The sequence below is a fragment of the Nelusetta ayraudi genome, unplaced genomic scaffold (assembly GCF_046127955.1).
Source record: "Nelusetta ayraudi isolate G7.1 ecotype Tasmania unplaced genomic scaffold, CSIRO-AGI_Nayr_v1 ptg000017l, whole genome shotgun sequence".
NCBI lineage: Eukaryota > Metazoa > Chordata > Actinopteri > Tetraodontiformes > Monacanthidae > Nelusetta > Nelusetta ayraudi.
The window spans coordinates 6,846,072-6,870,539 of NW_027466067.1; the positions used below are offsets into that span (position 1 = coordinate 6,846,072).

General features: G+C 44.2%; 1 protein-coding gene across 3 annotated transcripts in view; it reads right to left on the reverse strand.

Moving 5' to 3' along the window:
* The window catches only part of igsf21a (immunoglobin superfamily, member 21a), a 192,249-nt gene that overhangs the window by 59,002 nt on the left and 108,779 nt on the right, over positions 1 to 24,468 (reverse strand). For all 3 annotated transcript variants that reach the window (XM_076025080.1, XM_076025082.1, XM_076025081.1), the window contains exon 4: positions 14,100 to 14,218. In XM_076025080.1, the coding sequence (XP_075881195.1) occupies positions 14,100 to 14,218 (119 nt within the window). The remainder of the gene's footprint in view (positions 1 to 14,099; positions 14,219 to 24,468) is intronic.

Below are 24,468 nucleotides of genomic sequence, written 5' to 3' on the forward strand. Positions count from 1 at the left end.
TTTGTCGCCACCCACAAGGCCGTATTCAGGACTTTACCCAGCAAGGCGCCGCATTATCTCAGATCTGCCGGATCTTAAATATCTACTCCTAGACACCGATCACTGGATGCTGTGGAAGTTTCCAGCCCTGAATAATTTTGTTGCTTTCGGCAGCTCTGCTCACTCGTGCCGGCTGACACCGGCTCCACACGCAGTGCCACTCCTTTAAAGTCGTCTTTTATGAGCATTAAACACGTTCAATGTATCAGAATTCCAGAAAACACAAGAGGAGGAATTTCTCAACCATCGAAAACAAGTATCAATCTTCATTGTCCTACTTAGAGGCCAGTTTTCTATCATTTGCAAACATCTCAATTACGGTTGGAATCTGTATTTTGTTTTTCATCTGATGAAGTCTGGGAAGTCTGGGAGTGCAGTCGACAATTATTTTCTCTCCCGCACGGCCAAATCGCTCGATTTGGACGAGGCATTCAAGCTGATTGCAGTTGCACTCTGAACAGCCAAGAGATCCGTGCTGGCGTTGCCACTTTCAACTTCGCGAGCGCTCGACTTTTTCGGAGTGGCAAGTTTTTACTTTAACACTACAAATCCTGCAGGATGCCGTCGCCAGAGGTTCCGCCTCCTCCAAGAGAAGGACAGACGTCCCCCCTGAATCTCCAATTAGTCTCGGAATAGATTTCTAAGATCCTGTTAGGTTCTGTCTAATTATCCATGCATGGACTCGCCACCCCCCCACCCCACACCACCACCAGCGTACACTGATATGCTGCCGAGATAGGGTGTTAAAGCCTGCAGATAAAGTCTGACTGTCCTCCCCATCTGGACCAGCGTCCCTCCGGACTTAAGGACACATGCGCTTCTTCACTTGTCCCCTCCCCCACCCTCCACCCCCCCCCGTCTGGATGTGAAAATGTCAAGATATTCCGGTCAACTTTCCCTATTGGTCCACGAAGGAGACACCTCGCCAGCACAACATATGCCGGTGCCACATGTCACGCCACCAGGACTGGAAAATGAGCGTCTCCACACTGCCGAACACGGGTGGAAAAATTGGCAGGAGTTGAGTCAGTCCTACTGGCTGCGTTGGCTGCAATGCTTTTTTTTTTTGTTTTTTTTTTTTTAAGTGGGAGGGGTGAGGGTGGAGGTTGGGAGGGTCGGGTGAGAGTCTCCGGTGTTGCAAGATATGACTGCTCTGCTTGCTCTTGCGTCCCTTTAAAAAAAAAAAAAAAAAACTACAAGAAAACTACAGAAAGACGCATTTTATTTTCTTTAGCGAGTATTGATTTGTTCGCGTTGCGCTGCTGCGACAGTGACTGCAGGCACCGGCGAGGTTGAAATGGCGGTCAATTAAATTTAGCTATCAACGGCACAGAGAGGAGACAAGCAGACACACGAGCACAGCGGACGGGGGAGAAAAGAGGCGGAGCAGACCTGTAAACACTCCGGCCCTCGCTTTCTTTACCGTTAGGAAGGTGTTGAGAGGGAAGGAGACGGTCGTGATCACATCGCCACGGCGTCACTTAGCAAATATCGAACATATAATAGATTTGAACTCAAGGTAAAAAACGAACACAAAATGCTGAAACAAACACAGTATGCCAACATATTGCTTTGTTTCCATCGTGGGGTTTGGCAGGTGGAGTTTCAATCAAACACAGACAAATATGCCACACCTGAGGATAAATTAGTCTCAGATTAAAACAGTTCGCCATTCGACTTTTCAGTGTGAAAACTGCAACAAAAAAAAAAGCAAATTAAGGGAAACAAAATTCCCAGCGGTATAATTACTGCAGTTGAAAAAACAAGAAGCAGGAACAGAAGAAGAAGAAGAAGAAGAAGAAGAAGAAGAAGAAGAAGAAGAAGGGGGGAAAAAAGTGGAGTAAACTAAATGTGTCAATTAGCGGCTAATCCTAAAAGTAGCGTCGTCAAGCTGCTCTATGACTCCAGCAAACCTGTCAGGCTGCGCGGGCTTCCTTCCGCTTTCTTCCTCTTCTTCTTCTTCTATATTTATCAGCCATCCGACTTCTGTTTTCCGCTTGCTTTGAAAGCGCCGCATATGTAGGCTGTGTAGCCTCAATGAAATTATTTTTAGAGCCCTTTTGTAAATTAGCAATTAGGCCGACAAAAGCATTCTCTCAGGAGATTGTTACGTCTGCGCAAGATATCAATTGCAATGCATTCATTAGCAGGTCAGGGTTCTGCCGTAACAACCCGGCATGTGGAAAAAAAAAAAAAAAGTCATGACACGCACGGCAGAAAAAAGGGGGCAACAAAATATAGAATTCTGCTTTTTTTTTTTTCTTCAAATTTCTCTCCTCAGTTTTCCTTCCTCCGACTCCCATTCAAGGAGAAGAAAATGGACGCGTGGAGCGAAAATCCATTCGCTCCACGCCTGTCGGCTGCTTTCATGTGTTCCTAAACCTGCGTCTCCTCTTTCCCCTTAAATTTATCGCCTGTCTCGTTGTGTTTCGCATGGCTGAAAGGAGGAGTGTCAAATCTCAAAGAACTGCAGCCACACTGGAAGCCACTCCGCCACTTTGGGGAAAAAAAACAAAACCAAAAAAGAAACTGCTGTCATCCTTCCAGTTTTGACGTTGGACTGATCAAAAACTGACAAAAAGCTCATAACTCATGAAAATGAAGGATTTTCTTCAAATCTGCTGCTTAATTGAATCACTGAAATGGACCGGGAGAATTCGGACGTCGGTCTTAAAGTTACAGACGTGCGATTTTGAACAAAACGTCTGGCCATAATTTTCAAAAATGAGACACAAGTTGCCTTTCCAGGGCTGACAGCCAATGTCAGGTGACTGATTTACCTCCCGAACACGACCATATTTTGACTGCGCGAAAAAGGAAAATGTCACTGTTATCATGTTCCTTTTGTCAACACGTTTGTGTGACGGTCCAAAAGATTCCTCGTGAAACACGAGATCTCCTTCAAAAGCCGCTGACGCCAGGGCAGGAGAGTTGTTTCTTTAACTAAAGTACAAAGAGCAAAGATTTGCTGGAGTCAAATTTAATTTGGCTAAAAAAAGCTGATTTGGATGCTAGAAAAAACGACAAAGAGAAAAGTACACACACACACACACACACGCGCTTGCTTCTTTAAGCGGTCCATCGTAGTCGAAGACACACACGCACGCACACAACCTGCTCCAGTGAATTCATTGACACAAAGAGTAGCGATAAGGTCACTTCGCTTGACTTGACGGGGAGGGGGGGACTTATCACACAAGGTGATGTTGAGGTAGAGGGTGGATAGACAAGGAGCTTTTCACATCCTCCACTGCTATCAGCCGCGCATCTCCGGGGAGGTGAAGTCGCTCCTCCTCCTCCTCCTCCTCCTCCTCCTCCTCAGTCGGCCGCGCTCCAGGACGAGGCACCTTGGAGGGGAGTGGAGCAGCAAAGTGATGAAGACAACCTCAGCGAGGGGCTTGCAGTGGGTCGGGTTGGGCGGCCCCACTCCACAGTGTCCGGAGAAACCCAAGAAGACGCCGTGATGAAGTCTCAGGGCGAAGGAGGGAGGGAGGAAAGGAAAGGAAGGCGCAGTGGTGGAAAAAGAAGAACGAGGAGCGCGATTGTGAAAGACATCACAAGGTTATTGAGAAGTGATGCTTTAAAGAGGCCAGGAAACTATCTGAAGGTTTATACTTCTGGGTATAAATGCGGCGCTTTAAAGGCTCCTCTGCGTTTCTTCTTGGCAAAAACAACGTTCCCGTGTCATTGACGATTCACTTTGTGTTTAGAGATACGACAACCTTGGCTGGGATGTAATTCTATTTATTTTTTGATGTGATCAGATATTTAATTCTCTGTCCGAGCACGGTGTTGATGTCATTTTTTTCTATCTTCACCGCTGTGTCTGAATATATCTGAGGGCCGCCGCTGCTGATTGATGCGCGAGGGCCAGAGGATGCTGCGTTCCTGGAGTGTAATAACCGTCTGTCAGTGTCACGCGGTGCTAAACTCCAGTGAAATGCATTGCAGGGGAGGGTCCGCGTGTCGCACAAGCTCCTTATCAATGGGAACATGTGACGCTGGAGCCAATCGGAGGGGGACAGGGGGTGGCGGCAGCGAATGCACATTAGCTGTGCACATGCCGCCTGGATTTTCCATATATTGAACTGCCGCGGACTGGGATTAAGTTGTGTGGCTGTCACACAATGCGGCCATTTCAGCAGCGCTTTACGCGAGCTGCACTTTGCTCAGGTGTAACATCAGACTTGCGCTCCGCTGGCTGTGACTCCACGGCTCCGGCAGCTCGCCAAACAGCGGTCACACCCACCCTGAGCGGGAATGCATCCTGCCATGTTCGCATTTACCTGATCAAATGACCCCCTATAAGACTGTGTCACAGCTGAAGTTGAGCCCACGCCCGGTGGAATCTATGGATATTCTTCTCAGCCGCACCTTACAGTCGCTCATCTTTACTGTCACGTGGAACATAAATGTCGATTTCTTTTTTTCGAGCTTTGCTCGGAAGCCATATTAAGAAAAAAAACAACATTTAATCAGTGCTGAAGAATACAAGTCAGTCACTTCTTTAGTTTAGAATACAGATTAGAAATAAGATTAGTTTAAATTAAAGTTGCTTACATATATTTAAAAAGAAAATACACACACACATACATATATGTAAAATGCATTTATGTACATATACACTACCAGTCAACAGTTTGGACACACCCTATTAATTTATTGTCTTTTCTTTCATTCTCGTGACTATTGACATTGCAGTTTCTCACTGAAGGCATCAAAACTATGTATGAACACACATGGAATTATGGAGGAAACAATAAAAGTGTAAAATAACTCAAACACGTTTAGCCACCTTTCATAAAAAAGCATATTGAGAGTTTATTAACATGTTTTTCTTTGCTGCATAATGACATATATTTTGCTCATATATTTGATGTCTTCAGTAACTATCTGCAGTGCAGAGCATTGTAAAGATAAAAAAAAAAAAAATGCATGAGAAGGCGTGTCCAAACTTTTGACTGGAAATGTAATGTATTTCTATGTATGTTTAAATTGAAATGAGGCACATTACTAAATATACTATTCTGACTGTGAAATACGGAAGACGAATGAACAAGTCTGCCTCCAATTCATCACAACATATTTCCTACGTTTCCCGTGTGGGTAGGAAAACCATCATGTCCACTTCCTCCGTCGACAGCTGGAAAACAGCATCTCTGCCCAAGGAATATTTCTGCGGGCAGAATATTGAGGAGGGTGCACGAGGCTACCATCAAGCATTTGTTTTTTTCACCGTGAGAAAATGCCACTTACAAAACCAGGTTTTCTCGTGAGGCCGCAACCTGCATCAGCCGGCCTGGCAACGAGCGCCTGGTGAGAGTCGGGAGCCGCTGAACGAGCTTTTTTTCTTTTTTCTTTTTTATGAGGCACAAACAGGATTTTAACTTTATGCCGTAACTCGGCGAAGACGAGCTCTAGCAACACAGCAGCAGTACATTCCGCTGTTTGTCTAATGCAGTTTTATAACCCCGCTTGCCGGTTAATGGACACCAGTGGTGGAAAAAAAAAAGGAAGGCGGAAGACAACATTTTCCCCTGAAGAAACTCTATCAACATGGCATGAAGGAAAAAAATAAATCTCCAAAAATACAAATATATAAACAATGGGTGAATGAATCCTTGCGGAAGCCAACGGATCGTTTATTATTATTTTTTTGCCTCGACAAACACCCTGGTGGTTCAGCTGAAAGAAAAGACATTTAATAATTTATATGCTTTTGGAATTAATTCCATCCTTCTTTTTTTTTGTCTTCAATGGGCCCAGATACCAAACGTGCTTCATTGGCGCCTCAGGCTGCTCGCTGTCAAAAAACGAATAGAGGGGTTGACGATGTTTATTTAAAGGAGAGAGGTGTTAATATTCAGAGGGGGCATCCTCAGAGGACACCCCGCGCTTCCAAACGTGAAGACGCGATACGTACCAAGCGTACCGAGCGAGATGTGCTCCGTCCCGCGAGGAAAACTCAACCGAACAAGCTGCCGTCTTTTTCCCCTTTTTTTTCTTCGCTCGTCGGACACGAAGGCCGACGAGCGGTGGAGGCGACACGAGATAAATGGGAGGCTAATAGAGAATCATATCGAGGACTCTCCAACAATCTCCCGACGTGCCAAGAGACGACATGGCAAACACTTCAGAACACAACTGATGAGTCTGATGTAATTGGCTTCTGTTTCTGAGGGCCAGGAAACGTGCCGACTGTTTACGGGCTCGCCACTCTCCAGGAGCTTCAGAGGACGGAGGTCCATCAAACACGGCTGCTCGGAAAGAAAATCCGCCCCCCCCCTCCGAACGCACCCAACTGCTATACGCACGCCATTAATCCAGGCATTTATATAAGAGCGACTAAATATACACAGCCCTTGATTAAAGTTGGGCTTCCATTATGAGGCACATCCTAGTTTTATGGGATGTGGAGGTAATTAGTCCCTCAACACCTTTGCGCTCTGCTCTGTTTCTTCAGGTTATAAATACCAGGCCCGCCGCTTCCTGAAGGGTATCCTTTCATTTGCTTCAATCGGTTTGGGATAACGGGGTGGGGAAAGAGAGGCTTTGTGAAGTTCGGCGACGCAATGTTTGAACACAGGAGCTATTAGCATGTTCGCCCGTCCCGGCGGACAACAACAAGTGTCGACTCCGCAGACGCCGCCGCGCGGAGGCTCCCCAAGGTCAGACTCCGTGGCGAGGAGACAAATAACCTCTCCTCCTCCTAATCTTTGGAATGTCGCGTTGGAATCACTTTGGGTAATAACAAATAATGACCCCGCCGCTTCCGTTGGAAAGGGGACTATTGATTTTCTCAGCATACCAAAGCCTGAAAATATGACCTTAGCTTCCCAGGGATGGATGTGTCATCGTTTCTGGAATGAAATATCTATTTTTGGTGAATGGCTACGGCAGTTTATCGTCCAAGTCTTTGCAAAGTAGAGAATCATGTGGTCTGTAATGACCGTACAATACTGTATGTTGTGCTTGGAAATGCCAACAAGCTAAAAATTGATCAAAGAACTCATCAACTACTTCGCACAATTATAGGTCAATAAAAACAATTTTACGAAAGGTCAAATGAGATATCTAAAAAAAAAAAAAATGCAATAGAATTATTTTTTTCATTTTTCAAAATCATTCCAGTTTTGTGAGTCGCGTTCTCGGGCATTATTACACTGACTTGCGATAATACTTAATTGTTCGGTAATTGCAGGCAGGCCATAAGTCTGCAGCCGTGTAAAGGACTGCGGGAAACAAGCAGTAAAATCAGGAGCCGCAGGTAATTTATGAGGACATTATTCAGATGGTACTTTGTGTGGATGAGTGACCACCATTATACCGAGCCATTCAACCATCCAGAGTCTCTTTCTATACCCTGTAACTGGCTAAAAATTAACCAAGCAGTGGGTGACACTTAAAGCATAAGGTGTTCATTTGAGCCTAAAAAGGGATGTTTTTAGCAGCCATGAGCTGCCACACTGATCGTTCATCACAAATATTTATCCTCTCACAGCTTAGTATCAGCCCAGTGGCTTCAAATCAACATCCCGTAGACAAATTCACAGGAATTTAAACTACCTGAGGTACTTTTGAGGTCAGTCTTGACTGCTACTGCGACAACTTTGTGGCGACTTTGCCTGCGTGTGAATGTGTACTGGTGTGACGGAGACAATTAAAGACAAGAGTGACTGCATGGTTTCATAGAGCGGATGGTTTAAAAGGCTGGTGAAATAAAGCCCTTACTGTCAGCCCTGCAAATCAAGTCCGACAGACATTCACGGCGCAAACTGACCAAGATCTGGCCCCGGCTGATATGTCTTTTAAATCTGTTAAGCAGCACTGTGTGATTTGAGCAAAAACTGTTTTAAATAAGGCATCAAAGCAGCTCCACGGCCGGCCCCCAGGGAGGTATTTGCTTTGGTTTAAAAAAAAAAAAAAAAATGCCTGGATGAATTTAACAATTTGTTCACATCCCCGTTTCCGGCTACCGCTGCTTCCCAGCTGGCTAGCCTCAAGCCTACCTCGCAGCCAACAAGCTTCCAAAGCCGCCTCGTGGCTGGGTAGTGCAGGCACTGACCTGCCCGCCTCTCCACCCTCTGAACAAGGGTGACTTTGACCCGCCCGTGCCGGCGAGCGCAACGCACTGGAGACATGCAGCAGTTCGGGACGAAGCTGCGCAACTCCCTTTGATAACGAGACAAGACAAGACATGCTGCACACGTACGTGTATTTGTCTTGTTTGTTTGGCCTTCAGCTGTCACTCCCAGCAGGGAATAGGTGAGTGTAGGCGTGCCACCGCTACCCCTTAGGAATCGCTGTAAACGTGCCGATCAGTTTCTTTCTTTCATGGCGAAGAGCAGAACGGGAGTCTCGTGGAAGCTAAGGCGCCTCCAGATGCAAGCCCTGCCTGAGGGAAAGATGACAGTATTTTTGCTCGAGCCACCAACAGCCAGGGTAACGGGATGGACGAGTACGCCACAAGGCATGCTTGTATAAATATTTCAAGCCCAAGTATACCAAGGGACGAACGTGTCAAATTTGGCCAAAATTTTTGCCAAATGTTACTTCAGCGCTCGAGAGTATGTGAGGAGCATCTTCTCTGAGGCTTCATTACCTTTTCCGGTCTGTCAGACTTTTTGCTGAGGTATTTGCCTTGGGAATTTTTGGCTGAGTATCGTACCAAAGTCACTGTGTCCGTGATGGCAACAGCACTATCTGCATCTTCAGCTCCTGGAGACCTTAGTTCCCAGTAAGGTCTACCTCCAGTTCCCAGCCACTCCTGAACCAACCACACAGATTCCCTCTGGAGGACTCAAACCTCTGAGGTGAGTCAGTATGTCTCACATGGGTCCTTTCTCCACAGACCCACATTCAGACTTTGGGTTGGAGGCCTGGAAGACCTGTAGATGGACAGCTGTAAGCAGGGCATAAGCTTCTGACTCCTGCCATTCACGGACAGGAGTCACAACCTTAGTGTACACCACTAATACCCTACGCCACGCGTTTCCTGAGAGCAGAAACTTGATTGGGCGTTTCAATAAAAAGTATTTGAAATATGGGACGTGTTTTCATTTTAATCATAGGCTGGCAAAATATAATTACAGTGCTGAGGGAGCGTGCGCAACACGTTTGCGGCAGATAACCTTTGCAGTCCTCTGCCAGACATGATTGTGGCTCCGAGCAGACAAATTCCTTTTTTAAATCATGCAGATGAGGGGAGGAGGCGGCCACCGACGGTGGACAGTCGCTCACCCGTTTTCAAATTGAATCAATGTGAAAGGCCACAGTGGCAGGGTTTCACGTTCGCCCAGGCCAGCTGCAAAAAAAAAAAAAAAAAGAGTTGTGTTGCACTTCCGTCTCGGAATGAAAGGAATTCCGCGTGTTCCCAAGCCGAGCCTTTTCCTTATTACAAGAGAGGAAGGGCAGGTCAGCGCTGTCGCCTCTTCACCAGAGGCACATACATCCTGTTTAATGGAGCCGCTGCAGACGGGAAGTAATTTGACAGTCAAGCCAATAACCCGATAAGGATCCTGTCCGTCAGACCATTTCCGCGTTTTCTTGCGCCGAGTTTGTCGTTCGTAACCTTTGGGCTCTGCCGTTTGATAACAGGTGACTCGTCGTAAATGATAACATATTTGCATGTCGACAGTTACGCAAGCAGACTGGGACGCTGCAATAACTTGTTCAGGTCAATGGCTACATATTCGCATAGGCAGCCAATGGGGGCGTGTTCATCTTGCATTGGAGAAAACTTGAGGGGTCGCTGGGGGCGTTTGCTTTGCGGTCACAGATCAACCGCTGGTGCGTTTTTCCTGGTTTGGTAAGGAAGTTAAGTGAGGATCAAGAAAAATAACATTTGTAATTAGAACAGTAACTGTAATTTGTAAATGATTTAGTACTATTGTGTTTGATGACAGGTTTGAAGATATTCACATTTGTCAAAGCTTGAGCTGAACATTTCCTGCCATGGTCTGACTGTGACAGACACTTTGAGAAAAAAAAAATCTCTTTGGGCTTTAGAAAATGCCAGATGCTCCTGTAGGGCAAAAAAAAAAAAAAAAGCTCAGACTTTTCAAACTTTCCTGAAAGTGAAGGACAGGAGCTGAGGTAGTGAGTTCAGGGTCTAGCCTCTTAGAAATGGATGATTGAATTTTCTTGGCGGGGGATTCATTAAAATGATAATTCTTATTTATGAAGCCCTTTAAAAAATTAAAATACTCTCCATGTTACTGCGTCCTATTAATTAACTTTTTTCTCTCTCATTTTCCTTCTTTCTTGTCTCTGCCTTTTCTTCACTTCCCACTGAACTTGACACACTAATAGGTTATGAATAATTCTGTTTCAGTTTAGATGGCAATTAGCCACAATGCCAGAGGCCATTTTTTTCTCCCTCCTCTCGTGTGGAGAGGTGTCTGAGACCCAGCTGGTTTTGGAGACTCCGCTCTATCCCTCGACTGCGTTTTCTCGCCCGGGACTCGAACACGAAACGGTTAACTGAGTAAATGGCCTCGCTACCAGGGAAGTCTTAAATTGACGTCATGTGTTGGAAGTGCCTCAAACAGAATAAGAGAAAACAAGGCGGATCAAAGAATGTCAATCAAAAGGAACAGCTGAGGAAGTTCTTGGATTTGGATGCATTGTCCGGTTAAACTCCGACTAAGGCGAATACATGGAGGGAGAAATTCCAATTCCAATCGCATTATCTGGGTGTTTTAATCAGAGTTCTTCAACTCCAATCGGAGTTCTTGGACTCCGATTTTAGCCAGACTAACGCGTTTACATGCACTTCAGGCAAAGGCAATCATTTGGTTTTCTCGAGTGTCATGTAAACATAGTGAGTGTCACTCTCTGGTGGTTGTTCTTATAATAAATAAATAAATGAATGAATGAATAATAGTCATTATCAATTGGACCACATGGAGAATAGGATGCCTGCATTTATGAAATTAAAACATCAGAGGTGAGCAGAGCAGCCGTCGTTAAATATACAATAATTACACAGATCCGCTGTCCAAACAACCTCCACTGAAGACCGTGACGTATCGCGGTCATGGCGAAAGAGCAAGTCTGGCGCCAGCGATAAGGTTCACAGCAGACCTCAAGTCAATGAGATTTCTTTTAAAGGACACGATGCAGGTCAGAGACCCCGGTCGCTCAAATCGTGGAAACTAGATAATTTATTCATGATGTGAGTTTGTGGACACTGGACTAACTTCTGGGCTATATTTTTTCTATGCTTGACATCTTTTCAAAACCACAGACTGCAGGGGTGAGGGCATCAGCCAGCTGGGTGCAGTGGTGGCATCAGCTGAAGCTGAGGCGTTCGGGTGTTAATGGCAGCTGACGCAAGCTAGGATTGACCTCTTGTCAGCCGCCAAACACTTTGCTGTCAGCCGGCACTTAGCTGTCCAGGAAATACGGATGCTACATTGAGTATCAAGGAGATACTCAAAGAGCTGCATATTTCATACGTGCATACACAGAAAGGCAATTCTTCGCGCGCGGCCCTCACACAGTGAGGAGTTCGCTAGAATAGCGTGGAGAGCAGACAAAGACTGGAGTGAATAGAAACTAACATTAGCCAGTTATTGTTAGATGGCTATAGGTGGCAGGATCCGTCTACCACCCAATAAGAGCTGCTCACTCTGAATAATGACACTGACTAATGGGACTTCATACTGATTAACCTAATACATTGCAATTTGCAGCAGAGGGAAGTAATAATATACCTACCATTGTATGTCATGTGTTCCAAATGAATCACTCAAAAAGAGAAGGTGTTCACTTTGCATTTGCTTTGCATTACTTGCTAATGTGTGTGTGTGTGTGTGTGTGTGTGTGTGTGTGTGTGTGTGTGTGTGTTAAATCCTGGGCTAACCTTTGAAATGGTCAGATGGACGAGGTTAAGTGTGACTTTGAGAAAACTAAACAGCACCATGCTATTTAAAATGCAAATGTGGAAGATGCAGGGACAATGAATATCCCCAACCAATAATGAAAAGCATATATCAACACCGTTTTTTTTTTTTTTTTTTTTTTTTTTTAAATATAGGCCTCCAATCAAGTTGAATTTGGCGCTGCGCACATTGAAAACTTGCAACAAACTCTCTGGATTCCAAATGAAATCTCTCGCTATTAAGTTCAGCGTTCAAGGGAGGGAAAAGCATTTTGTTGCTCGCCATTCTAGATCACTGCTGAAGTGTAATCAATTGTTGCTTAACCCGAGGTCCATCGGTCTGGCACCAGGAAATGCCTCCATTAATTCTTGCCGCATTACAGAAAGCCAGTGCAGCAACATAAAAAAATGTGGCCACTGTGGATAAGCCAAAGAAAGTCAGAAAAAAACAACAACAACAACAACAACAACAACCAAATACAGTATAGTCTTTAAATTATACTGTATTTCTATTATCTATGCATATGGTATTCAGGGCAATTCACCCACTCGCTGCCTAGTTGTGTCATCAATTTCATCACCTCTGAGCCAAAGTCAACGCGAAGAGCATTTCTCCTGGATAATCTCTGCAAACAGCAGAATACACTGGCAGGTATTCAGATATTCATGCAAGGCTGGAGCAAAATTAATTGAACATTAGGTTTTATCCCGAATTCTTTTTTTTTTTTAATCCGTTCAGAACTTCCCAATGAGAAAAGGGCGCAATGCAAAACAAAGATAAAGTGACCATGTCACTCTGAGATCGGAAAACAACCTCACATGTGACCCCGCAGAAGAGGCGCATTAAACACCCTGCACAGACCCACACAGCTGAAACTCACTGTTCACGGAATCAGGGAGCAAAGAGAAATTCCTTTTTGCACTGGCATTGTGGAATGTTTTCCGAGCAGAACATAAGCAGAGTGACAGGTATGTTTGAGAACCAGCCTGTTTTGTCTGAAGGATTCTCTGTTCTTGGTTCCAATGATCTCAAAGCAGAATTTCAGAATAGCATTCAGTGCAGCCTTCAAAGTGAAGACATTAAACAAATAGATAAAAATAAATAAAATAAGCCTTTGTTAAATGTCTGAAAAGGTATAGAGCCGGGCTTCCGCTGTTGGTGGCGCACACTTGAAACCAGCTCTCCAGGCAATAAATTACAACTGAGAGTCTGACAATGCTAAATCGCCGGCATGCGCTCTTAAGTGTTTGTTTCCCTCTGCTTTAAGGACACGGTTGAAGACCCTGGAGATAAAACAGGAAAGCTGCCCACTTAGACTGACAAGCTGCACCTCAAAGGTTTTTTTCTTCTTCTTTTCCCTCGGTTTTTGAGAAAAGGATAACAGACATTGTGCATAATCAAAATATTTCCCTGTGAATCTCTGAATAGCTGGCTAGCTAAAGCCTGCAGCAACTGTTTGTGGCTGTTGTGATTGGTCATTTGTGTGTTGGCAAAAAAAAAAAGACGGAAAATTATGTGAATAACATTTAACCCATTCCATGAGCCCGATCTAGCGTCGGTACTGCTGGTCTTTAATGTCTCCCCAGCCTGACAAGCATTTGCATGTCCAGAACAACAAGGTCGGCCAGCATATGTGGAGCAAACACGCAGAACAGCGACATCAATGAGCAGCGAGGGGCTTTGGCAGCTGTAAAAATGGCAAAGCAAGTGTTTCTTTATCACAACATGCATTTTAATACAGTTGTTCACCTGTCAGTGGTACACTGTTGCGTAATTGCACAATTGCATTTGGTGCACAGACTGATTATACGTGGAGAGTTTGTGGGGCTAAAGAGCGACGCTAATGCTCGGGGATTCTAAAGCTTGTGGAGGCAGAAAGCAACTCCACTAGTTTTTCATCCAAATCTAAGCTGTGGGTATTATCTTTAAAAAAAGAAAAATGATAATAACAATCAGATTTTTTTGGTTTGTTTTACAGACTAAGTCCTTGCAGCCCATCACCACCAGTTTAATCTTTTTTCTCAGTAATTTGTTGTTGTTTTTTTTTTCGTCATTATGAACCGCAATGAGCAAAAATAAATAATACATCGAATAGCTAAAAGTTAAATAACCAAAATGGTGTCTTTGTCGCACTGAAATACATCAAAGGCAAAAGAAAGAAATGATGATACTCACACATAACAGTGAGAAAAACATTCCCTGAAGCCAAGACAACCTTCTCTCTAGTTGCCCGGTCGTAGATGCCCACGTGGCATTCATAAGGCCCGTTGTCTGAGATCCGAACCTCTGGGAGCCTATAAAAAAAATGACAGAGAAAATAAAGAATTAACATTAACTCCATGTGTTTTACATTTCTGTATGTATTCAGAGAGAAAATGGTGAATTAGAAGGTGGGAAAGGCAGAAGAAGAGGCTAGCTAGGCTAGTTACAGTAAATAGCCGCAGTTCACTTGCAAAGGCAGACAACCAAAGTTTTACAGTCCTACAAATAGATCAATGAATGTTAAAGATGATGTGTACCATGTAGAAAATCTAAGCAGGATTTTATTTTTTTTATTTCTTTTTGAAAAGCAGCTGCAAAGCATTGAGAACAGAACTGAATCCAGGTCAGCCACAAGACACAAGATACTTAACTCGGAGCTCTCAGTGGAGTAGAGTGGCTCTTCGCAGCATGACAATGTTAAATTATGTGTGTAATTCTGATAGTCAAGTGCTTTAACCCCACTGTGCTACAAGGATCACTGGAAAATTGCAGACCTAAGACCTGATTTTCAGAGGACCAGAATTCTCCTCTCACTCCCGACGTTGCACGGATCAACAATCTCACAACAGATTAAACAGTGTTTGTATTCATGTAACTGCTACACTGTATAGTGCAGTACAAGGCATTTTCAAGGAAAACTCACATAAAAACGCATACATGTTATTTAATTATAAAAAAACAAAAACTCTTTGATACATGTAAATGCACCAAAGTATTAATGAATGTAAATGTGGTCACTGATGGTCTGGAACGTTGGAATGTTTAGTGCTAGTGTTTAGTTGTACAATTTGTTTTGTCAAAATAGTCAGCAAGACGGCATTTTGTCGTTAGTTTTCTTTTTCATCTGCATTTCTTTGTTATGCATTTTCACAGCTGCGGAATGGAAATGGCCCATCCACCAGTGCTACTGTGCATCTACAGTAGCCCGGAAACGTGGATATAACTCCGAGTTTTCTAATTTTACACTGACTGCCCACAGCTGGAATAAGCAGGATGTGAGATCAAGTGGAATGTCACAAAACCACGGATCACCACTGGGGTGGCGGTTGTCACATGGAATTTGTTGACGAAAGAAAGCAGAACAATGCCAAAGTCACCATAAACATATATATGTATATATATATATATATTTGATAGTTGAAGCTTGAGCGACAACGTGGATGATAATAACCCAACAGATATTCGCCTGCTAGATGCTGCCTTGGCATGAAATGCCGCTAAATCCCTCGGACCAGGCCTTCAAATCGTTGCACAAAACGCCTATGAAAGATTCATTGCTTAAGAAATAAATTGTTCGCCTCAGATCGTTGGTGAGCAACATCGGCGCTCGCAGACGTCAACTGGACAAAAAGAAGCTCTGGTGTTTCGTATGTCGCTCACAGCAGCAGGGATTTGCTGGGTTAAGATGGTTTGAGTGTGTGTGTGTCATAGTAAGCATACATATTGGCAGGGAGGTGTGAGTTGAAAGATGAAACATGGTCAATGTGTCTGTGACTGATTAAGTGACAATAGACACAGAGTGTGTATGTCGTGACTCCATACGCATATATTCTCAATATTACTTTCTCGCCACACTGTGGTGGTGTTAATAGCAAAGGGGGCGCCATGCTACGAAAACACAACCGCTGCATAAGTTAGGATGCTCACGGCGAAAGCGAGCAGAAAAACACAACTAAAACGACTGGAAAAAATGAGTGTTGCACACAGTTACCACTGGGGACGCACGCACACGCACACACACACACACACATGCGCACTACAGACAGAAAAACCTGCATTCTATGAAGAGATGAGGACTGTCACTTAATCATTAAAGGCCACAATAAAGGCTTGTATTTAGAGGCGGGGTATGCATTTAAGCTTAAATGGAGGCCAGTGAAAGTCCTCACAAAGGTAGAGAGACCAACATCTGTGTGTGTGTGTGTGTGAGAGAGAGAGAGAGAGAGAGAGAGAGAGAGAGAGAGAGAGAGAGCATCTTTCTTTTTTTCCTTTTCAGTTAAATCAATCCTGCAACAATCACACTGCCACCGCCCCATTTCCGATGAGAATCGCAATATATATATTTTCCATGTTAGTCATCCGCCTGCATCTGATGTATTTTTAATCACGGATAATTCAACGATCAGTCGCTCAAGCTGAAATCGCAAAGCTATCGAGACGCATCGCGAGGCAGCATGGAGCGCGGCGACGGTGTTTGCTGTTTCATTCTCTTATTAATCCTAATGACCAAATATGAAAGAAGAATATTGTTTTGCCCCAAATGAACCGGTGATGGAAAATAATACCCTTTAAAAGGCGGCAGAATATCTATAAAAAGATCAAGCGGCTCAAGATAAAATCTACATCTGTCTGTGCCAGCACTTCCTGGAGGGATGAGAATAAAACAGGCCTCCTTTTCAGCACAGTGCAAAACGATAAGAATAGCACAGTGAATCTCTCGCTGGTGGGGGAGGTAATTGGCTTTGTCTTGGCAGTCTACATTATAGTAAATGCTGATGTGGTCTGTTGCTTTGTTTTTTTTTTAACAAACAAAGGCGCCACTCTGTTTTCCACAATCCCTTCCTGCCGTATTCACGGATTCAGAAGCAAGACAGAGATGGCGGGTATGGGAAATTTGCAGGAAGGAGGCTGAGGAGGCCAGCAAAGAGAAGTAAAACACAAATATCCCAAATGCCAACGCTGCATCTCTCCTACCAGTGTTGGCGACTAATCTATTATGAAGTAATCCACTACTGTACTTAAACTACTTTTAGAAATAGAGTCATGTAACGGGATTACTCTGGCAAAACTGGTAAATAGATCATAATTACTTTATTAAGTCACGATTCCATTACTTTTCTGAAATATTTTGCTCGCTAAAAATGTCCACAAAATGAAATTTAGACCGAAAACAACGAGGTCACAGATTGATGATGAAGCCGTTCATGCAACATCAATATGCGACAATGCACCAAAACAAGCATGGCAGCGGCAAAAGAAAAAAAAACAAAAAAAAAAACAGCAATTGCATTTGATAGCTGGAAATGCAAACATTATTTTGAGTTCATCTCGTCTAAATGAAAGAATATTGTGGTGTGTTGTACGTGAGGTGCAGGAAATGAGATGTTCTCAACCATTACTTTATCTTTTTTTAACTAAAGTAATCAGAAATTGATTACTTATGAAATAAAGTCGTTAAAGAAGTAATTAGATCAGTAATCAGTAGTTGGATTACTTTTATGGGGTAATTCCAACAACACTGTTTCCCACCACCACCACTACCACCGGTCCCGCAGCAAGAGAAGTCCATCAGAATTAAAAGGAAAAGGTTGTAATCTTGTCGCGGAGACTTGTGTTAAATATTAAGGCCAGTCGGATGAATTTTTCAGCACCGTTTCTAATCTTTGATGTCATGCGTTTCAGAGGTGCTTGTCCGCCGAGAATCCCCATTTAAAAATGGAACATGTGACGCCGGTATTACTCGCGCGCTCTCCTTCTGCTGAGCAGCCCTCACTTTACTATTAATAGGTCGATTAACGTTTGAAATTTCAATTAGATTTGACGCGGGAACTCCCCCCCGCGATTAATACAGCGATGAGTTGGGACTGGAAGCACTGCGTTGTTGTTATTAGTGACATCACGCCATCTGATGAGGAAGTGCCTCACGTGTGCCGAACCCTTCTATTTGTAATGGTGTGAGCGTTCGCACTCAAACGGCAGTACCCAATTGATTTGTCTAATTCTTGCAAGTTTGCAAGAATTGCAAGGGACAGATTTACAGGGCCTACTGTCCGCTCGATGGCAGGAACTTGCAGTGGCAACATCACAACATCAAACTCCTGAATGATTTTGCCTGTTTAAGAAGTGACAGGAGCAAAGGAGTCCTAGCTAGTTAGTATCCTCCACCTGTTCTTGAGGAGATATTTTTGCCTTGTGTTGTCAATGTGCATCTTTCATTGACAATTTGTATTTTCTTTCTGTGTGTGTGTTTGTGTTTGTGTGTGTGTTGCCACTGAGAACGACCAGTTTGTGTCATTTTGTAGCAATCATTTGAAATTGATTTATTTCTTAATTCATTTTAAAACAAACAAACCTTCTGTATTAAATAAATAAATATTGCTGTTATAAAATACCACCATTGATTCACTCTGTACTAGATGGGAATAAAACAATTGGAAGGGAGGCTACTAATCACTAATGAAGCTTTCCTGGCAGGCTTAAAGGTGGCAGTAACTGTAGGCAGGGTGGTAAAGCCCGACTTTGGTTAACGACGTTCACGGTGTTTGGATCATTTCTCATTTTCAAAGTATTGTTTGTTTGTTTTTTCTCTTTTTGCCAACCAGTTCCCCTCGGCGTGTCCTACTTGCGCTCGTGCCTTTGATGGAACTCTAACGCCTCGCAGGTGGATCCCTCAGTGGAGTTCATAAACACGTCCGTCTGAACTCGTCGGGCGCATCATTTAAAGTCGTGCAGATTAACGGCTGGAGCCAGTCGGTAATTTGGCGGTGGTGGGGGGTTTGGGTGTCGTCGCTCTTGTTCGCAAGAAAAGAAAAAGAAAAAGAGCGGGGAAATGCATTTGGGTTCAGCAGAAACTGTCTTTTAATGCGCTCGGTGTGAAGCGAAGGCATGAAGCGGAGGAAAACAAACATATTAAAAAATGATCTCTTCCTTTAACCGTCTGTCCTGTCCTGTGTGCAGTACATTATTCATCATGCGCTTGCTGCTTGTTCGTTTTCCCATACTGGGCGCCGGAGGAAAGGCACCAGCCAGGCAAATAAACAACAAAAAAAGGCATGTACGGTTAAAAATGATAATAGAAATAAGAGATTCACTGCCCACTGTCTTGTGGTTTTTACCAAAGATTTACAGCCAAGATCAGGATGTCAAGAACATAATAATAACTGACTAAGACTGATCCTGTTACACATATGCATATACATATGAATGGCATATTTTCAGTATTCCATATATTGGCGCACAGCAACAGTGAGACGAGCAAATCCCACACTTCTATCAGGACCACGGACAGCGGTGCTGAATACTTTTTGTCCTTCTGTTGTTCTTCTGTATCAGTAGTCACAACCCCCCCCCCCCCCAAAAAAAAACAAACAAAAAAAACAAACAATTTCTGACGACAATCTAAGTGTTGGCAACAACATCACCAACCTGACTGACTGCAAGAAAACAGTAAAAAAAAAAAAAAATGACTGGAGGAAATCAGTTCTCCTACGGATGCTAAAACACAGCCTGTCCAAAACCAAAATCACATCATGCAACAAGTCATTAACTTGTAAAACAGTGTTGTACCTCATCAACAGGTTTCACATCTTGTTACTGTGATTTGATTTGTTGCATCTGCTAAACTGCCAAACTAAAAAAAAAAATATATATATATATATATATATACATATATATATATATATATATATATATATATATATATATATATATATATATATATACATATATATATATATATATATATATATATATATATATATATATATATATATATATATATATATATACATATATATATATATAATTATTATTTTTTTTTCTTTCAATATATATGATATGCGGACATTCACATTTACAGAAAGGGTGCATCCACTAATCTGACTGGTGATATCCCATCAAGTCAGTAACTTGTTCCAGACAACAGTGTTGTACCTCGTCACGTTTCACATCTTGTAACTATGATTTGATTTGATGCAGCTGCCAAACTGCCCTACTGCTTCAGTTTTCTTCAAATGCCATGTATACTTAGCATATTGTTGAGAAATAAGAAATGTGTAAACATCTGACTAACCCTGGTATTTTAGGCTGAATATTGAACGTAAAAAAGGAAGAAGAAGAAACAAAAAAAACTCAACAAAAACAAAAGCCATCACAGGACTTATCATTTTCGACAGGCGCCCAGAGAGAAAGCAAAGGAAACTTCAACAAACAAACTGACAAATTTCATACACATGTGAAAAATCGATGGCTAACCCCCCATGACGGCGCTCTCTCCCTGAGGAATTGCAGCAGAAAGCTATTTCCTGTTACGCAGGTGCCCCCACTGAGATCCTCCTGCCGAGATGCAAGATTCAAGATGGAGGGTGAAATAAACAAATCTTGACTGAGTGCCGTCTGATAGCTCATCCAGCCCTTGTACGCAGGAAAATGTCAAATTTCCTCTCAGGCCTGAAACATTAGTGTAAGGAGTCAGGACTGGCAACTGGAGAACAGAAAACCCTCGACAAAGGGTGAATCTCCCCGACCACTGGGTGCAAAGACGGGTCTGCCATCGCGCTTATTTTCTCTTAAGGAATTACTAGGAAACACAAATCATTCCTCGGAGTGCTAAGTGAGGTGGGATTGGTCTCGAGCCAGCAGGATATGCTGCAAAGTAGCTGCTAGCCTTCTTTTTTTTGGGGTGGAAAGCTATGGATCCATTTCTGCTATTGGGGAAAAAAAACATCCGTGGCTTCATGTCCGCAGTTTGGTGGAAAAAAGGGTTGAAAGCAGGACGCCAACGCCAGGGGAAACAAACATCGCACAGACAGCCCTCACACGGAGGATCTTCTGCTGATTACACTTGCTTCAAAACCCCTTTGTGTGCATTATGTTGGCTGCTTCATGTTTCATTACGTGCCTCTTTTATGGTTCTTATCTCATCATTATATTGTATTTGTTTTTCTTCTGGTGTAAACAACTTGCAGATTTAACATTTACTGTTTGCATTTGTTGGGTGACACGGTGGCAGTTAACGCTGTTGCCTCATAGCCAAAAAGGTTGTGGGTTAAATCCCGGGGGGCCTTTTCTGTGTGGAGCTTGCACATTTGCACTCTCCAGCTTCCTCCCACAGTCCAACGTGCATGTGAGGCCGATTAGGAACTCTGTGATGAAGTGGCAACTTGTCCAGGGTGTCACCCTGCCTTCGCCCCGTGGCAGCTGGGAGAGGCTCTAGCAGACCTCAGCAACACTGAGTGCAGGAGGAAGCGGGTGGAGAAAATGGATGGATGGATGTTTGTGTTTGCTGCTGAAGTCACTCGCATTGGCAAGCCCTCCACAGCAGCAACACCACTGCTAGAAGCAGCAATTTGTTGTCACCCATTGCTGATCCCAGTTCACAGCAATTTACCAGAACAGCTGTTACAGTTCTGAGCATTTAGCTGCAAAATGAAACTAAATAACTGGACATTTACATTTACAGAAAGGGTGGATCCACCAACCTGACTGGTGACATCCAATTGAGTCACTAACTCGTCCCAGACAACAGTGTTGTACCTCGTCTACACGTTTCGCGTCTTGTGACTATGATCTGATTATTCCATGTGCTGTTTTTTTGCCACAGTTCCTCTAAAAGGGATCGATACCTCATTAAACAATCATCCGGCATTATATAGAGAGTGAGAACATTAGCAGCTTCAGCACATCAGAGATTTATGAATGAAAGCTTCGCGATTACGCAGAATTTGCGAGTCAGCAGCCTCCAGAGGAATGGCAGGAAGGTCTCCGATTAGTTTAATGGCATAATTAACACATCCCTGCTCCTATTCATTTTTTTCTTTTTTATTGCTTTGAAAAAAATCCACATGTGCCTTTTTTTCAAAAGACAATGCAGAGACTCCTTCTCCTCCTATCTCGCCACCTCACACTCGGTAAAGAAGAGAGCTGAGGGCACCAGAGAGGAGGATGAAAGACAGGATGCGAACTGAAGTATCCGGAATAAAAAAAAAACATCAGACCGGACGATCCTCCGGGAGCTTTTCCCAGTGGGGTTTTAGTTGCCCTATTACAGACCCCGACTTCCACGGAGGAAGAAAAATAAAGTCTCAATCTCAAATTGAGAAAAATCTCTGCCAGTGAGCATCTAAAGCAACACGGCTGCATGTTTGAAACATACCGCTGCTCTTTCATTTAAGCCCCCATTCATTCTTTAATATTTTTACGTTATTTTGGAGGCTGAATGTCGGCCGTGCCGTCTTTAATCTTGAAGCATCATCAGCCGCAACGTGAAATACCGGCTGTTTGTCTACAGAGGACTGATGTCAGCACTCAAATACAAAAAAGGTCCTCCAGCTGCTCCCATTCTCAATCACTCGGCTGCCGCGGCGAGGCGAGACAGGGCCACGGATGCAGATCAAGTCGGCGATCGCTTCTCACTCGAGGAACCGCCTCGCCGGTGAAAAGCGAACGTGCTACTCCGTAATTGTTTCCAAGTCGTAAGTCTGCGGCGGCAACGTAATCAAACAAAACCGTGGGTCCCTACAGAAGGTTATTTTACAAAAAGGCTGCTGGGATGCGCGTCATTTGGTTGAACACGCGGTTCTATCAGTGCGCTCAGCTCAGCTGTGGGCAGGATTCACCCTTCTCAAGGTGGAATAAGGGATTGTGCGGGGAAACAGCACCTCCACCTTTTATCCCAAAAAATGAAAACACAAAAATGGAAAATAGACTCAGTCGTGCCGGGAGTGCACATTTTCCCTCTGGCTGGCTAACGCAGGCTAAGATTTTTCTTTTTACACAAACCAATTTTCACACAGCTCAATGCGGAGTATAATCCGGCTGCTTCGCTCAAATTTCCTCCCTAGATGCCCCCCCCCCCACGGAGGTGCGCGGGGGTCACTCGCTCCTCCGCCTCGCCTCCGCTAGTGTGTGCCTGCGTGTGTCTGAGCATAGGGGGGGCATCATGTTATCAGCCTGTGTGGACATTCACGTCCGCATGCCTCTTGTGCATGGGAGTGTGTGCACTGCTCGCCTGCGATGATGCCGACTGTCCCAAAGGGCTGCTGGGATTGTCCAGATTAATCATCGTCTGCTTGCTGGGCAGCCACACACTCCGCACATGAGAAGGGAGGAATGAAAAAAAAACAATGTAATACGGGATGGAAAGGAACAAGACGGAGGTAGTGCTGTCCAAGAGCGTGAGCGCAAAAGAATAGCGCACAGAGACGGGCAGAGGTGAAAGGAAATGATGCCGTAAATACGAGCGGTGCCTGCGTCGTGTTGCGAGGATGTTCAGCCCTCTGCCATTAATTCTATATAACAACGAAGAGCTTAGGAGGCCACGGAGGGAGGGGGGGGCTTCTTAAGCCTGGAGTGAAAGAATAACCAAACAGGGAAGATGGAATGTTAAAATAAATAAATAAATAGGACCATCGCGAGGGATGAATATCACATGTTCATCCAGGATAAAAGATTGAAAAGGCAGAGCACAAAAAAGAGAACAGATATGGGACACATGAAATACTGACGCTGGTTCACATTTTCCTGTTGCTGGTCGTACCACCACAGCGGCAGCGAGTTAGCTAAACTCCAGGCTAGCAAAGAAAGAATTGCACTTCTGTGGTGCTTTTCATCTTGACGAAGCTCAAAGCCCCTTATTCACCTACTCACACTCACACCTACATAGTGGTGGGCGGCTACTGCCATGCAGGGCCTTACTCACACCTTGACATGTGGACAGTCGGAGCCGGGACTCAAACCTCTGACTCTTTGATCCTTTGACCCTCAGCCGCTTACATTGGTTATTTGCCACAACTACAATGAACTCCTGGATATTTATTTGTCCGTAAAGGATGCTCGCTGGAAAATTTAGCCACAGAGTCTCTCCTCCCCTTCTTCTTTTCCACCTCAGTTCATCCACCATCAGCACATTTCCAAGAGTAGACGGCAGTGCCAAGCTCCTGCGTGTTGAGCGCCAGCAGGAGGCACTCCTGCCTGAGACGGAAAACATCAGGGCCAGATGTTAGCTAAATCTCAGACACCGGACTCTTTATCCTCCGCACAGTGGATGATTGGAGTCGGCCTACGTCTCCCGTCGGCATGTAATGACCTCCTTCCTCTGGTCAGTTCAGCCTGACCCGGGTTGACCGCCAGCGGGTGGATGGGAATGAAGTTGTGTATGAGCCGCGGCAGGTTTGCTCTGGTCACGCCGTGAGGCTGCCTCATTGAAAAGTAAAATCACAAGGTTCAAAATAGATGCAGTAGAGGAGAAATAAAGTAAGTTAGAATGTCCCGGCAGCTCAGTGTTGCAATTGCGCCTAGCAGCAGGAAGGATGTTTGATTTCGACCTGGTCCTTGCCCCTCGGTTACTAGCCTTCCTCCCACAGTCCAAATACAGACTCGGTAGGCTAACTGGAAACTCCAACCCTGGACCCTGCACTGTACTTCAATTGCCTGGGGAACGTGACACATTCCAGCAGTGCTTGAGCAGCTGCTGGATCTTGAGCGTCAAAGGATTCATTAAAGCACGATATAACACTACGTCAGATCATCAAAGACAGACTGCGACCCATGAAAAGTCTTACTG